General features: G+C 36.6%; 1 protein-coding gene across 1 annotated transcript in view; it reads right to left on the bottom strand.

The window, feature by feature from the left end:
- ERAP2 (endoplasmic reticulum aminopeptidase 2) overlaps positions 1–17,328 on the bottom strand; it is a 123,421-nt gene that overhangs the window by 12,314 nt on the left and 93,779 nt on the right. Inside the window, exons 7-14 of the mRNA XM_030817082.1 lie at positions 15,562–15,716; positions 12,652–12,765; positions 11,529–11,660; positions 11,167–11,298; positions 7,822–7,890; positions 6,318–6,493; positions 3,307–3,386; positions 2,109–2,292 (exon numbers count right to left, since the gene is read on the bottom strand). Coding sequence (XP_030672942.1) covers positions 2,109–2,292; positions 3,307–3,386; positions 6,318–6,493; positions 7,822–7,890; positions 11,167–11,298; positions 11,529–11,660; positions 12,652–12,765; positions 15,562–15,716 — 1,042 coding nt within the window. The remainder of the gene's footprint in view (positions 1–2,108; positions 2,293–3,306; positions 3,387–6,317; positions 6,494–7,821; positions 7,891–11,166; positions 11,299–11,528; positions 11,661–12,651; positions 12,766–15,561; positions 15,717–17,328) is intronic.

Below are 17,328 nucleotides of genomic sequence, written 5' to 3'. Positions count from 1 at the left end.
GTGATCTGCCTGCTTCAACCTCCCAAAATGGTAGGGTTACAGGCGTGAGCCACTGTGCTGGGCCTCCTTTAATTCTTAAATGGAAGTTTCATAAAGCAGGGGGGAAAGTGGTTTATAGTATTCAGAAAGAACAGCAAGTAAAAATATTTTCTTTATTTTTATCTATTATGAGAGCTTTAATTGTTTTCTTATACAATTACTTTGGTTATAAAAGTAATATAAGTAAATATAAACAAATTTCAGAACAACTGGAAATTAGACTCATAATTCCAAAACAACCAGAAATTAGAAAAGACTCATAATTTCAATACCCTACACACTCACCAATAGCATTTTGAAATAATTCCTTCCGGTTTTTGTTTCCCCTTCTCACTTATTTTTTTCATATGTAGTTGCAAACAAACATGATAATATGCAAACTTACATTCTGCCTTTTTCCCAACTCCACATTATTTGAAATGTACTTTTCTATGTTGTCATCTCCTCTTCCTATTCATCTCATGACATTTCAAATAATTTGTATTAGATAATACTAGTAATGTTAACAGCTGACATTTATTGAGTAAGTACTGCATTTACTGCTTTATCTTCATTACCTATGCAATCCTCCAAATCCTGTATGTCGGATATTATTAGTAATAAAGTTTTAAAGACTGGAAAATTTAGGCTTTAAAAGGTTAAAAAAAAAAAAAAACTTGTCCAAGCTCAAAAAATTAGTAAGTGAAGCGGTAATACTTGAAATCTTCTGTTTTCATATAAAATTTATATTCTTAACTTCATTAATCTGTCTACTTAGTGAAGAAAAGATGATTGACTTTCCACCAATGCATCAATAACTGCAAATTTCCTCCTGCTAAATTTAGACAGTCATAAGCGGATAGGCTAGAAACAGCAAAAAAGACTTCACAACTACCTGAAAGATTAATTTGCTGAATTGTCAATATTCTCCATTTTTTCCAAGTCTTGCATTGTTAATCTATCTTCTCTTCAGTCTGCTCAGAGCTTCTCCTTTGAGCAGGCAAACTTCCTTCAACCAGCAATAGCCTGCTTCTTAGCTCACCTTTCATGCATTCACTCATATGTAGGATGGTGTTTTTCCTAATTTTGGCCTCCAATGAGCTATGCTTCCAAGATGTTCCTGAGACTCATGGGACTGAGGATTAAGCCTCACTTTCTCTTTTCTTTCTAACTAGAGGATTTTAGTGTACCGAGAAACTTTGTCTCAGAGATGTCCTGCTGGTCACTTTCACTCAATTTGACCTAAACAAGCTTCTGAAAGAAAATTATATGTCACATTGAGTAAAGTGAGTGCATCACAGTAATTCTCAGAATAGGGAAAGCTTACAATACACAGTATACTTCCTGTTCCTCAATTCCCTCCAGCCATTGGTGATCTTGTGACCTGATTCATTCTACACTTTATTCTGTTCATGATACATAGAAAATGAAAGAAAACACTTTGTCCTTCCAGGAAAGTCTAGAGAGGAATAAATGCAAACAGCCATTTATTACTTCATTTCCCTACAAACTTCATATTAATTTCTCCAGTGTAAGTAATGAATAGATTTCATAATAACCCATTTAAAATTATAAAGGTTAAGACTATATTTGTACTTTTCCTTAAGAGATTACACCGGTATTTGGTGTAGCAGCTAATATCATAAATACATTTTAAATGTGGGGTCAAAAGCTCAAATACTTAGAGAGTCCATACTAAGTGAATGAAACAGGCCATTTGGGACTTTGGTGCTTGGGAGAAAGTAGGCCTGGCCTAAAGAGAGTTTGGCCCACTGCACTCTCCTTTATAGCTATCCTGTGGCCCACAGGATGAAGACCCACAGTTGCCAAATATCACTTTTAAGAGATTCCAGAGGTCAGGATTTTTAGGTAAAGTTCTCCACATTTTAAAATATTGGATTACAATTATAAACACTGTGTGGGTCAAAATACGTTATTAGTGGGTAGCCTTTGGCCTAGTGGTCACTGTTTGAATTCCATTCAAATCCATATCAAAGGAATGACCAATGCTGAACATTCGATATTGAAGTCTAGCATATCTGGTTACAAATCAGTTATTTCCCATGAAGTAAGAGGAAATGTTGCCTTACCCAACTAGCTGAAACACATCATGAATCAGACCTACTCTGTCCTTAGGTCTGAGAAGTGTGTGGTTCTGATTCAGCTGTGTAATGAGTTGGTCCCATCCATGACCCTCATAGTGAACGATGTAGTAACCATTTGAGTCCACATTAAATTTCACCCAACTGGTCTTTTCAGGTAAATCCAGAGTATCTAAGAGGAAAAAATTGGCATAGGCATTTTATTATCAACATACTTATTCGGAACATCTCCACAACTGTTAGCTTTAATCAAATTACTTATAAATCAATGGGAAGATGAAGTTTGGGGAGAGTCATAATGATATTCATTTTCATAGTTCACTGGATGATTTCTTTTGGAAAGATGGTATTATTAAATTAATAAATAAGTTAATTCATAGGAATAAGACTGCTGAATTTGTTCTAAAAAATTGTCTATGCAGGTCTAAGAGACATGCAAGGGCCCAGTGAGCCAGATGGCTAGCATGATGGGAATTTGGCTTAATTTGATGATGTCCTTGTCTGAAGGTTTAGTCACTGGTCATTGAAATATGTATGTGTAAATAGGTGATCCATTTGTTCATTTTAGGAAAAGAAGGACTCCAGGTTAAGCATGACTTTGTGATGGAAAACTCAAATTTTATTAAAGTATTTAGAAGAAAATTATAATTATACTGTGTATTTTTAATATGGCATATATTATACTAGAGGGTAAAATTACATTATAATATTCTCTCAACAACTCTGTGAGGTTTAGTCCTTATTCCACATAAGATGAAAAAAATTGAAGCTCAGGATGAGTTTGTAAATTTTCTTAAGGTCACACATCTAAGAAGTGAGAGAGTGAGGACTTGAATCCAGAAGCAATCAATTTTAAAGTATATGCTTTTTTCCACTGAACATTTTTTGCCTCATCTATAATGTGTAAAAATAGATTAGTGGGTTTTATAAGACATAAGATAGATTTATGTTATTTCTTGATGTAAATAATCTATCTCTAAATGATAAAAGCACAAGAGAACTTCCCACTGAATGAAAAATCCAGATTTTCTTACTAAAAGGGTTATTTTAGTAACATATGGATGACAACTTCCCTCAAGTATAAATCTTTTATTATTAGATTTACTTATTGTATTGTTCCTTCAAATACCTCAACACATGATTAATTTCAACATTGAAATACCTGTTTGGCTAATTAGTTCATTACCTGTCTTTGAGTTTAGAATGTGTCTGTGGATCACATTAGAGGAACTTGTGGAGTAGGTCAATGGGATATGCCACAGGTACCTATGACAGAGAGTAAAGATAGTTACAGACCAAAAGAATGCTGCTGTGATTTTTCACATTGTCAGATTCGGGCAGACTGTAAAAGGCACCTAAGTACCCATCATCCTTCATACCACCCACAAGTGGTCCTATAAATTTTATAGGCTAAGACTAGCATATCCTTAAGTATGCAAAAAATTATTCCATGATAATTATAAAGGAGCAGCCATATCTACCTAGCTGAACTCTGCCACAAATACTTGTGTCATTTCCTGTCCTAATCTCATACCGTAACAAATTCTGCTGTTTGTATGGGAAAGAAAATCCAATATTCCTTTCATATTTTCAAAAACTGCCAGCCTGATGCTGATTCAAATAACTAAACCAAAGCTGTAAGAGGTAAAGAACTTACTCCAGTATGATTTTCTACTTATCCTTTTGTTCAACAGTACTACTCACATCCAACCTCCCAACTGCTGAATGACTGCAAATAAATAGTCAACAATACTACAGCCCAGGATCTGTAGGAGAGCTAAGTGCAGACAGCAGAAAAGCAGAATGGATTAGAGGAAAAGGTCTCAGTTACTTTTCAATGGCCCTGCTGTAGTAAACAGGAGAAATTGGCTATCTTTTTCTGATTAACTTTCTAGCAGCCTCTAGAATTCATTTCCTCTATTAAATCAAGCCATGTTAGCTATAGTAATCCTGCACATGTAAAATCATGTGCTTGATAACACCAACAGGTGTAAAACAGACAGAAGAGTAACTGAGATCTTTACACAAAAAGGTAAAAAAGGCCAGGCACGGTGGCTCACGACTATAATCCCAGCACTTTGGGAGGCTGAGGCAGGAGGATCACTTGAGGTCAGGAGTTTGAGACCAGCCTGAGCAACATGGTGAAACCCCATCTCTACCAAAAAAAAAAAAAAATACAAAAAAAATTAGCCAAGCATGGTGGTGCGTGCATGCCTCTGTATTCCTGGCTACTTGGGAAGCTGAAGCAGGAGAACTGCTTCAACCCAGGAGGCCGAGGTTGTAGTGAGCCAAGATTGCGCCACACTCCAGCTTGGGCAATAGAGTGAGACTTTGTCCCAATAAAAAAAAAAAAAAAAAAAAAAAAGATTAAATAAAAACTCCATATAGATGAATTTCTAAGACTTAATTGATTGGGATCTGTCAGTGCATCTCGGCTCCAGAAGAGAAGGGATTTCTCCAAATAAACACATCTGGGGCTAGAGAGAGGGAGAGTAGCACTTCATGAGTTTGGATAGCCATGAATTAGCAGGCCATCATTTTATAAGAATTGTCTAAATACTGCCCCAGAAGGAGGAAAAATACAGATTATTGTAGTAGATCTTTGTTATTGTGGGTCATCCACGAGTTTTGAATTCTCTCATGACGTTTTGATAAGTTACAAAATTGTGAGTCCTGCTTTCCCAATAATGAAGCGGACATTAAATTATTCAGCCTTGTTTACCAAGCTGCAACTTATGTAAGCTCTCTGAAGTTCAGACTTCAGAACAACACACAGAAAAAATAGAAGGATGCATACATAAGAAGTGGCATAAGAGTTGGTTCCACTGGATTGGAAATTTGTAACTGATTAAGAAACCCCCCAAAAGCCCCAGTAATTTTATATGTCAAAGATCTCTAATTGTTTCTGATTTCCAGAAAAATTCTAGCATTGACAGCTAAGTTCTTAAAAAACAAAATTATCATCATAAGAACAGAAAAGTTTCACTTGGATTATTTCATTTGAAATTAACGTCATTCGTCTTATTAACAGAGCTAATAGACAGAGTAGGAAGGGGGCTTGGCTTCAACTCACCCCCAATACAGCATTCTTTCCTGTATCCCCAGTGATCACAAAACCTACACCACTACCTCACTGATGCCATAATGTTTGAATCATCCCTCTTAATTTAATGTTTGAACCATTCCTTTTAATTCCAGGAGCTGGTCTCAGGAGATAACTAAGGTCATGGAGTGTCCTACTTAGGGAAGGAATGCTGAACAACTGATTTACAGCCTTGTTGCTTCTGGCCAGACTACCAGGTAGCCCATTACTCAAGATAATCGTAGCAACCAGGTAATGCTTATCTGCCTACCTTATCCTTCACGTACTTTGCCCAGTCCAACCTGCATACCCTACCCCTGATACCTATTCCTTTGCCTAATGAAAAGGCTCTACCAGCTCTTTTTGAAATGTCAGTCAAGGAATTCTCTCTCTCTCTCTCTCTCTCTCTCTCTCTCTCTCTCTCTCTCTCGCTGCCTCCCTTATGTCTGGGCATAAGCTCAAATGAAGCCTTCTCTGGGAAAACTCTTTTGGCCTCTTGTCAATTGCTATTGCACTGACCGCCCAAGAACCCATGGTTAGTAGCAATAGTTCAGAGCAATGTGTATAGTGTGTTACTTGATTTCAGTAGTCTTTACTAGGTTTTTTTCAGGATGGGCTGGTGAACAAGATGACAGTGTGTTTAATTGGATTTGCTTTTATTATTACTAAGAACATCATATGTTTTAAGACACTATATTTATAGTTTATTACTGAAAAATGAAAGGCAACAGGAGATCTTAGCATCTAATTTATCACATAGGGGATATCTTTTCTCTGATGATAAGAAGCATTATTGTCATACTTCCTAGGTATAGGCCAGTCACAAAGCTTATTAGGGCCCAGAAGTCAGTGCATTATAACATAAGTTTAACTAACCACCATTGGCATTAGAACTGAAGTTCTCAAGGCTGATGGAATCACTAAGAATGGTGCTGCTAAACAAAGAAGTCTGGGTCATATGAAGCTCTTTAAATCTTATCAAGTCTACTTTAGGCCTTTGATTCCTATATGGAAATAGCATCCTACAAAGTTGCCAGAGGAGCTGAGAGAAAGCTAAGGAAATAACGAGGAAACTGAGATGAGGTAAGCTAGACCTAAAGAAGAAAAGCAACCACCTCTCCTGCAGGGCCCTCCATTCAGGGTCCTCCTGGAAAACCCCCTGGAGGAAGCGCTCCTGTTGCAGTCGGAGTGAACGCCCGTCTTGTTTAACCACCAGCAGGGGGATTCCTTTCTGGAGAGTCCACGTAGTCATCATCTCTTTGACGTCTGCATTTTCCCCCAGAAAGGCGAGCTGAAATTACAGGTGACTATGATAACTCAAGAGAAAGGAGACAATCCAAAGACAGAGGGACAGAAACTTCCATCTCCTTGGATGCCAGGAACAAGCCTTGGGGAACAGAAGGCTCAGGCTGGTAACTCAGGGAAGGGCAATCCAGGCAACTGGATTAGGGATGGCTATCCCAGGGCTGCTCTCTGCAAATTACTTGAATTGAGGGATATATACAGGATTTTGTAGGGTTAATACATGGCAGGAAAAGCCAGTGAAAAGGGGGTTGAGACTGGAGTCTCTTTCCTGACACCTTTCAAAAACAAACAAAATAAAACAAACAAACAAACAAACCCCTCAAATAACAGTAGAATCCAGGAGGGTGGTTTACAAGGGAAATATCTGTCTTTAGGGAAGCTTTCAATATTTCAACAGAACAATTTTATATCAATAGAGGTATAGTGGATGGAGAACAAAACCTCTGGCTGCTGCACTGCTAGTATGGGTTTCTGATCACTGGATGATGCTGAACCTTCCTTTAGAAAACACAATTTAGGGCCAAGCACGGTGAATAGCACCTGTAATCCCAGCACTTTGGGAGGCCGAGGTGGGTGAATTGCCTAAGGTCAGTCTGGCCAACATGGTGAAACCCCATCTCTACTAAAAATACAAAAAAATTAGCTGGGTGTGGTGGTGTGTGCCTATAATCCCAGCTACTTGGGAGGCTGAGGCAGAGGAATTGGTTGAACTAGAGAGGTGGAGGTTGCAGTGAGCCAAGATCATGCCACTACACTCTAGCCTGGGCAACAGAGCGAGACTTTGTCTAAAATAAATAAATATAAAGTTATATATATATATATATATATATATATATATATATATTCAGGGGATTAACATGACTCTTTGTTTAAATAAAAAATTTTCCTTTTTTCCCCTGTGATGACTTTCTTTTCTCTTTCCTATAGTGATTCTATAACTTCCCAGAGGTAAGGAAAAAGAAAAACATATACTGTATTTCCAAACCTAACAGCATACTTATTTTGGCATTTTTCAGAGCTTAAGGGATGCCATTGCAGTAGTAACCAATCAAAAACATTTTGCACTGAGATATTTTTAGCTAGCAGTGGGTTGTGGGAAAGCCAAACTATAACGACAAAAATATAGTAGCAACAGCATCTTCCCCCTACATACCCCAAGCATTTCCCCTTCAGTTTTGTTTTAGAGAAAATTGTGGGGGCTGTCTTTCTCTCCAGCTTTTAAAAGGGACAGGTGGGCTACTCTGTATGTCATACTCAATCCAGGTCAGGCTATTCCACAGATCTCTTCTACTCTGTGACTCTCTTTATCCTTACCATGTTACTTGTCATCTTGGGATCCGAATGACAAACTCCACCAGATGTAAAATCACTTTCTAAACAACTCTACAAAACAAGAACAAAAGAGCACTGCAATGTAGGCATCATTAGTTGGCTGAACGTTCACATTAGCCATGGATGCAGGCATTTATTAAAAGAGCTATATGAAATAATTCATCCAGACATGATAATGAACATGAAAATGGAAAAAGAGGCATGTTTGCAGTGACCTGGGATAGAAGTCCACAAAAGTTATTTCTTTGTGTTATATATACGCATGTGTAAGTTTTCTTTAAAAAGTTCAATAAAATCAATAACCGTTCTAAGGAAGAATCAATTTGTTGAATTTTCTATCCAATGCTTCTCTTTCCCTTAAGAAAGGTCCTATTTTATTATTTCATTATGTGTGCTATGCGTGCCCCTATTTAGCATGTAGGCAACTCTGTCTAGTATTATTGACTCTCCCCTGATATATTGCACGTTCTTTGACAGTAGGGGAAACACCTTTGTTTACCTGGGTATTCCTACAGTGGCTATCACGGCAGCATGTGATGAGTGTACAATATTTTGAACTAACTAGGAATAAAATAAGAATTAAGAAAAGTAACAACTTGGCGATCCACCCTTGAATAACCAGTAGTTAAGGGCAACTGCAAACAAGAAGAAATGAAGTATGTGCTAAGGCTCTCAAATGCCTTTAAATGATCTTATGAAAAATAACAGCAAATAATTCTTCTCATTCTCAAGTTGCTATTGACATGTATTAGAATTGACTTTATGTGACACAATGGTGGGCAAGATATTTTCAGTAATTTATTATTTTAATACTACAGGGCCCTTTGGTGTCAGAGGGAGGTGGTCAAAATCTAGGACCTTTAGGGGAAGATTGATGGGGGACTTTTCTTATAACTAGGAACTAGCTGTGATATAATTGAATAACTATTGGACTTAGAAGACAAATTTTAAGTACTGATTTTCTCACTGACTTGGTGACTTTGGGCAAATCTGTCCCTTAGTATCAGTTTTCTCACCTATAAACATGGAGTAATGATGATTACTTTATCTTTTGAGATGATTATAAGCATGATGTGACAAAAAATAACACAGGAATCTACATTGCTGGCCTAAAATGATCTGGTAATTGCTGGCCAAATTTTCTTTTTAACTCCCACCCTCTACTGCCAGTATGCACACCAAATGATAGATTCTTCTGTGTTGGAGAGGAGCTAAACTGATGTCTACAAATATACATACATGCACACACACACATAGCAAGGGAGAGGGAAATGGAGAGGGATGAGAGAGAGAAGCAACACAATACTCGGTGTTGAGAAGCTTGAGCAGAAGCATGGAGAAAGAGTGTCTGGACCACTGACAGTGGGTGGTGGAAATGGATAGTAAAGAGCATCTTTATATGTTTTTTGTTTGTTTGTTTGTTTTGTTTTGTTTTGTTTTGAGACAGAGTCTCACTCTGTCACCAGGCTGGAGTCCAACGGTGTGATCTCAGCTCATTGCAACTTCCGCCTTCTGGGTTCAAGTGATTCTCCTGCCTCAGCCTCCCGAGCAGCTGGGATTACAGGTGCACCACCATGCCTGGGTAATTTTTTTTTTTTTTTTGTATTTTAGTAGAGATGGGTTTTCACCCTGTTGGCCAGTATGGTCTCGATCTCCTGACCCCATGATCTGCCCGCCTAGACCTCCCAGAGTTCTGGGATTACAGGCATGAGCCACCGCACCCGGCCTATAAGTATCTTTGTAAGTAAAAACTATGTATTTCAATATGTCTCAGGATTTTCAAGAAATGCAAGTAAAAAATTGGAGCTGTGAAATAATTTTTGATTGTTGGATTTTGTTTCTTTAACCAAAAAAATCACACATCAGTTGGACCATAAGTGTGCTTTATAAGGGCACAAAAATATCAAATGAGATAATGAACATGAAAGTACTTTTTATTCTTTACCTTTGATTTTTATTTATTATTAATTATTGTTATTACTATTATTATTGAGACAGAGTCTCGCTCTGTTGCCCAGGCTGGAGTGCAGTGGTGCAATCTCTGCTCACTGCAACCTCCAGCTCCTGGGTTCAAGCGATTCTCCTGCCTTAGCCTCCTGAATAGCTGGGATTACAGATAATCACCACCATGCCAAGCTAATATTTGTATTTCTAGTAGGGATGGGGTTCCACAAATTGGCCAGGCTGGTCTCAGACTCCTGACCTGAAGTGATCTACCCACCTTGGTCTCCCAAAGTCTTGGGATTACAGGCGTGAGCCATTGTACCCGGCCATGAAATTACTTTTTAAACTGTAAACTGCTGCATAAATATTAAACAATATTATTACTGTCCCTGGGACACAAATGCTTGTAAAAAAGAAAGGATCTCTTCTGTCTACAATGACTTAGGTTCTTCTAATTACAGGTATGAGTTCTCTGGGTCTAATGGTTCTATAAAAAATTATTTTCTTTGCAGTTGGAAATTTTAAAATATTTTAATAATTATTAGAATCATCTGAATTAACTGAATTTTTCTGCTTTGCCTTTCCTATTATCTACATGAATCCCAAAGACAGCGACCATAAGTTCTTTAATCAATCATTAACTACTTATTAATCACTATTATAGGATCAACATATGCTAGGTGCTATCACATTTAAAAAAAGAATAGACAAAATTTTTGTTCTTAAGCACATTATTATTATTGAACTAATAAAAACAATAAAAGAGGGTACTATTACGTGGAACAGATTATAAGTGCACTTCTAAGAATTTAGCAGACAGGCAAACGAATGAGGGCTGGAACAGTCTGTAAGGAGGAGGTGAAATCTCAGCTGGATCTTGAAAGTTGGGTGGCATTTGAATTGTTGGAAAGAAGAAAGGGCATTTCATTTCAGCTAGTAAAGGCACTAGAAATATAGGCACAATGATCCAGAGATTGAGCAAGATTTCTTCTTATAAGAGAGAAGATTAGTTTTGCTCAACAAATATATACACATTGGGGAATACAGTTGACAACCTTAAAATTTGCCAGAGATTAGGTGTTATATGGTAGAAATTACAATATTTTAAAGATTTTAGATCAAGGGAACATAAAAATGTAGGATTAGCCGTAGAAGAGAAACCAAAGGAAGGTCAAATAGTGAGCCCCTGGGGCCAGCCCAGCGTGACATCCTAGTGTGGTGTTAGAGGAAAAAGGGAAGTGCTGCCTTCTATAGACCATGACAACATAGCAAGCAGAATAAATATGGTTGACTGACAATATACAGGTATTTATAAACATTCACAATTATTCTGTTACTTTCTAGATTAAATAACAGTCTACCGTTACCCAACATATGACTTACATTTGACAGACTGCTCCACAAATCATCATTCTTAGCGTTTCTATAGCTGAACTTCTTCAAGTACTGAATTATTCCTTTCTGGAATTTCTCCTCACCCAGAAAATCCTTGAGCATATTCAAAATACAAGCTCCCTTTAAAAAAACACAAAAGAGTTGAAAAAAGAGATAAAGAAAAGGGTAGTATGGCATGTTTTTAAAGGAAGTTTAAACTTTATGGAACATATGTGAAGTCTGAAAAGTGAACAAATAAAAAGTGAAACAAGTAGCAGGAACTGGCACCAATGACTTAAACTGCTGATGGTATAGTCATTATTACATTTCTTCTGAAAGCAGAGCTTCCACCTGCACGTGATATTTACTACCTTGTTATAGGAAACTTCATCAAACATTTCCTCTATTTGAGTCGGAGTTTCTGCTGGTTTGGAGATAGGGCGGGATGAATTCAATGCATCTTTTGTAATTACTTCAAAACACACATTCAAAAAATGGTCATCCTAAACAGGGAGAAAAATGCTTAGTTTTAGTTTCTATTTGACACCGTAAAAGCAATAGAAAACATAGTAGGTTTAGTAAGATGTTCTTAGAGGTAAAATTTCAATCGATATTTCTTGGAAGATGTTTCTTTTCTTGTATGTATTCCACTTTCGCCGTCTCTCTACTTTAAAAAGATACAAATCCAATATTCCTTCAGACATTGCCTGAATGTTTACCATGTACCAGCCCTTGAATATAGAAATAAAATAATGGTTTCCATTTAGTGAATACTTGTTATGTGCCTAGACCTATCATCTGCAATCCCGTCAACACCTCTGCAAGGGAGATATGGTGTATGCATTTTACAAATAAGAATATATAAAGCTTTGGCATTAAGCCACAAATTCAGTACATACACAGTAACAAGAAGAGCCTAACTTTGAATCCATGTCTGTCTGTAGTGTACTGGACTAAATATATCCCAAAGACCTAATTAACCATTACTAACCACCTTGATATGCAGATTTGTGTAGTGTTCAGACCACTATATTCATTTTTAAAAAAGACATACCTGAAGAAATCCATTCACACATTTTGGGGAAGCCAGCAGACCCTTTGGAAATTCTAGAAAAGTACACCCCCAGTGATGTTGATTTCAGGTTACATGCCAAGAACTCTCTATAGTACCTAGTAGCCATGGGCATTCCTATGCGGATGTGTACAAACAGTGATGTTCTTTCCTCTCAACTCTACCCACATACACAGTTCTACATTTGTATATTAGTTTGCCTTCTCTGCTTACAGACTTCGGGGTGACAGATTTATGTTGATTGTTTTCTAAAACCTTCAATGTTTCATCCAGTTCTGTGATCTGTTTCGTGCAACAAAATGCCATATGTTCAAAAACCACAACATTATGTAGTTTTTCTGTTTAACATTCACTTGAAATTTTAATAGTGAATTGATGATTCTTTACACCATATACTATGATACACAGAATTGTGAACTTACAAATTGCAGCTCTGGATATGTAGCATTAACAGCGATAAGTTCCATGTATTTTGCAAAACCCTCATTAAGCCAAATATCATTCCACCATTCCATTGTGACCAGGTTGCCAAACCACTAGGAGGTAAAAACTCAATATTATTAGAAGTTAAACAAATAAAAATTATTAACTTTAGCAAAAAAAATACAATGGTTACTAACTTTTTTTTTTATTAGTTAGGATCTCTCTTCTCTCTTTGCTACCCTTTTCTCTCTGTACAATTTTTTTCTACTGATTTCCTTGCCTTCTTATTCTCACCACCACATTTTTGCTTGATTTTCTTTTTTCTTTTTTTGTGTGTGTTCTCAATGCCCTTAAGTCTTCGACTTTCATTCTATCTGCCCAACATTTCCTAGTTATTAGATTTAATATTAAGAAAGAAAATGGAACACTTTATGGAGGTAGTTTTTTTTTTCCTGCCCAATAAGAACAATCTCACCTTGTCCTTGATATATGATGATGTTCAAGGGAGAAATATAAACCCAAATGTCCTGGGTGAATTTATCTTTTTATATTAAGTAGCAGGTACTTAGAAGAATCATAAGAATTCATTTAGGGCTCTCAGATTGTTATATAATTGTTATATAATATTACTGAAGAGCAAATTCAGTTGTTAACCTCTGTCCCTGACTTACTTCAGTGGGCCACTAGAAACAATAAAGGTCTAAGATTTAAAATATATATAAATCGAATAAAAAGGATGCATAAAGATAATTGACATATTTACCCTTTACCTATATTTGATCTGTGTTATGCATTTTAAATATTACTATTCTTTTATGTGCTTTTATATTTTATTTATTTAGTCTATATGCCTAATACTGCACATCTAGTGTATGTCTCTAAGATTGCAATCTCTAGACGGACCAAAGCTTCAACAATAAGATTCTAAGATTCAGAAGAGCCTGGTTATAGTTACAGAACATAAAATTATAAGTCTGTAGCTTCTAGAAACAGTTTAAGCACTATTCCTTTTCTGACAGCCTTCAGATTACTTTACAAGTGGGCACCAATCTTCTGAAGGGCATTCATGGAAAGGGAGAGGTGTTTCCTCAATTTGAAAACCGGTGAATATAAGAAGTACAGGATAAACTGATTCTGGCCACTTCACCAGTTAGTAAGACTAGTTTATTCATTCATTCAGTAAATACCTATGGAGAACCTACTGCATTCCTGGCACCATGCCATGTGTTAGAAATACAAAGATGTATATAATATAGCCACTGCCTCAATACAAATGATGGAGGTCAATCAGTAGAAAAATAAATACGGTAAAGCAGGTGCTAAGATCAATGTCTTTGCCAGGGACAGAGGGGATTCCAGGAGGAAATAATCAGTTTTGACAGGATGGTATTCATTTCCTGAGCCTTGTAAATAGTACTCAGGTATGCTGAATATCAGGTAGTAGGAGTAAAGGCAGAGTGATACAACCTGGCATGTTCAGAAAACGGCAGGTAATCTTAGATGGCTAAAGCTTAGGTGTAGGCAAGAGATGAGGCTGGAGAGGTAAAAAGGAGCTGGGTCATGGGAACCTTGTATGCCAGGCTAAGACAGGTGGCATCAGGGAATCTTTGCCAGGGTTATGCACAGAGTGACATGTGAATATGGTAATCAATGGGAAGACAAAAAAGTGGGGGCAAAAATTCCAGTGCTGTGTGCTGCTTCAGCACTTGACTGCATCTCCGTGGAAGAGAAGCTATTAAAAGGAGGGCAGGAGGGAGCATGGAGCCTCAGAGGTAGAGCTCACAGAGCACTTCCCTACAAACAATAGGCAGAAAGATTAGAAATCCCCAGACTCAGTTAAGTGCTTTAGAGCTCCTGGTGGGTCATGATCAAAACACCTAAAACGGGCCAGTGGGGAGATTCGGAACCAAAGGGAGCAGCCCATGTGTTCTCGAAGCACAGTGCTGAGCACGGCTCTCTGTGTAACGGAGTATTTAGTTCACTGCTTTAAAGAACAACAACTCATTATTGTGGTGATGATAAAGGATAAAGTTAAAATGTTTTAAATAAGAGATTTTACCAGATTCTACAACAGAATGATATTTGCCCACTTGGTGAAAGAAAATTTTGGTGCCTTTAATAATTTTCTGCATTACTGAGAGTTTTCAGAAATGAAGTAGAGGGAATAGTCTCCAATATCTATAGACCTAGTTTTACAATTCCACATTTGTATGTAACACAGTGTTTATAGATGGCCCTTAGATAAGTTATTCTGTAAGAAATAGCAGTATTTCTTGTAGATGTAGTGGCCGTTGTCATCATCATTAATAACTAACACTTATTGAGGGCTTACTATGTGATCCGCACACTGTCCCTACCCATAATCCTCACAACAGCTTTATGAAACAGAACTATTATTAACTTCATTTTATAGATGGGGACACTGAACTTCAGAGAGTTAGGATCATCAGCCCATCAAGTTTCACTTGAAGTATTTCATTATGGCCATGTAAGCACAGGTTCCAAACTGAAGGAAGATTGACATTGCCCTAGATTGGAATGCCAGAGTACCAGGGGATATAAGGAGAAATATTTTTAGTAGAAATCTTTATTTGTAAGGTTTCCAATTCTGTGCTTCATGTGTCTGTATAGTCACTTCCCTTCTTTTCCCAAATGACATTTGAAGGCTTTGCTTTGAAAGGTTTTAGAGGATAAATTTAATGGCTACTCTCGTGATAAAATTCCAGTATGCAAACCACAGTCCAGAGACTGAGTACTCTGCTACTTGACATGTTGTGTTAGGTTTAGTAATCTCTAACTTCCCCTCTAGAGGTAAATGAGATGATTTATTTTGTTTCAGGAAGATTGGTGGTGTTCTATATAATGTTATTTTGAACTGATATCGAGATAATGTCATGAGTGCCAAGTACCTGGTGTGCCAGTTCATGGGCTATGACTCTGGTGACCCACAGTTTATCGGAAGCAGAAGAGGTCTTGGGGTCAAAAAGCAGTGACGTCTCCCTATATGTAATGAGGCCCCAATTTTCCATGGCTCCAGATGCAAAGTCAGGAATAGCAATTAAATCTGAGAAGTAAGAACAACAATACTTGATTTTTATGGCTCCCACACCAGAAATAGAATTTGCTCTCTGTTCAAATACACTGTGATTCTTTAAGTATATGTAAGCAGACTTTTTGAAAACATCAAGAATATCTTAACATTGACAAGGTGTCTTATAGTTGCACTGAAAATAATCAGTGCCCATTATCAAGTGGAATAAGTTGTACAAAGAGTTTTGTAGATGAAGTAATATATTGACATTTAACCATTTTCTTCCTGAAAGTGCTGAACTCTGAAAATATTTTGGGTGCCTTACTCCCAAGAAAATAATTTATTTAAAAGCTATCATATTGTGTTTTATGTTAGTACTGCTGAAAACTTTAAAAAAGGTATCAAATAATTTCGAATATGTTTGAGATTCATCAAAACACATAATGAACTCATTTTTAGAAAAAACAAAAAGATACATGATTTTAATTTCAGGAGAACACCTCTTAGGAGCCATCTCTATAGTCAATATTTTGATTGATATTTGTAGCACATATAGCCTCTATTATGAGCACATGTCCTTCTAAGACAGCAGAGGAAAAAGCTTTGGGCATTGATTCTTTCTGACTTCAATTTCCTTTTCAGCACTGATATTTCCTCTACTTCTTAAGAAAGTGTTGTGGGGGAAAAAAGTGCAACCTAATCATTTAAACAACTCAGGTAAAATGCATTAATTTGCATTACGTGTGTGTGTGTGTGTGTGTGTGTGTGTATATATATATATATACCACATATGGGCACACATACATATATACACCTGTATATGCGTGTGTGTGTGTATATACACCTGTATATATATATATATATATACACCTGTATATGTGTGTATGTGTGTGTATATACATATATATGTACCTGTATGTGTGTGTGTGTCTGTGTATATATATATATACACAGTGTGTATGTGTGTATATATATATATACACAGACACACACACACATACACATATATATATATACACACATACACATATATATATATACATATATATGTGTGTGTATATATATATATATATACACACATACACACATATATATACATATAAAGGTATATGTGTATGTGCATTGTTTACCATCCTTTGCTAATGATTTCATGTAGGCTAAAAAATTTCTGGCTAATACTTAGTCTTTGAATTCTGCTAGCTAAAATGTTCTGTTTAGCTGGAAAAAAAGATAATTTTTAAGAAGTTCGAAATGAACCAAGTCATTTGGCTTATAATTACATTGTCTGGAGTTAATACTGGTTAATTCTAGTAGATTAAAAACAAGTATACATAACACAATCAAAAACTAAATTAGCACTAATAAACATTAGTATTCATTAGCACTTCAAATGTGGGAATGACTTTTCTTCTAAATTGCACTGATGATTTTATAGTAGTGGGACTTATATCTGCTCTATTTTTTCTTAAGCTGCATGTTTATTTTCTGTTAGTCTTAAAGATATTTCATATGCTCTTTAAGACTGCATTTTTCAAGAACAACATTAATATTATTGACGGCTGTTATTAATCTTTCCTTGACTTTTGACCTAAAGTACAGCAGTGAATTATGTATAAATGGGATTTAGCATATCTGTACTAAAGGG

Source organism: Nomascus leucogenys, chromosome 2, assembly GCF_006542625.1.
Source record: "Nomascus leucogenys isolate Asia chromosome 2, Asia_NLE_v1, whole genome shotgun sequence".
In the NCBI taxonomy this organism is placed as follows: Eukaryota; Metazoa; Chordata; class Mammalia; order Primates; family Hylobatidae; genus Nomascus; species Nomascus leucogenys.
The sequence above is the reverse complement of the archived record's forward strand: the minus strand, read 5'-3'. Positions and strand labels throughout refer to the sequence as shown.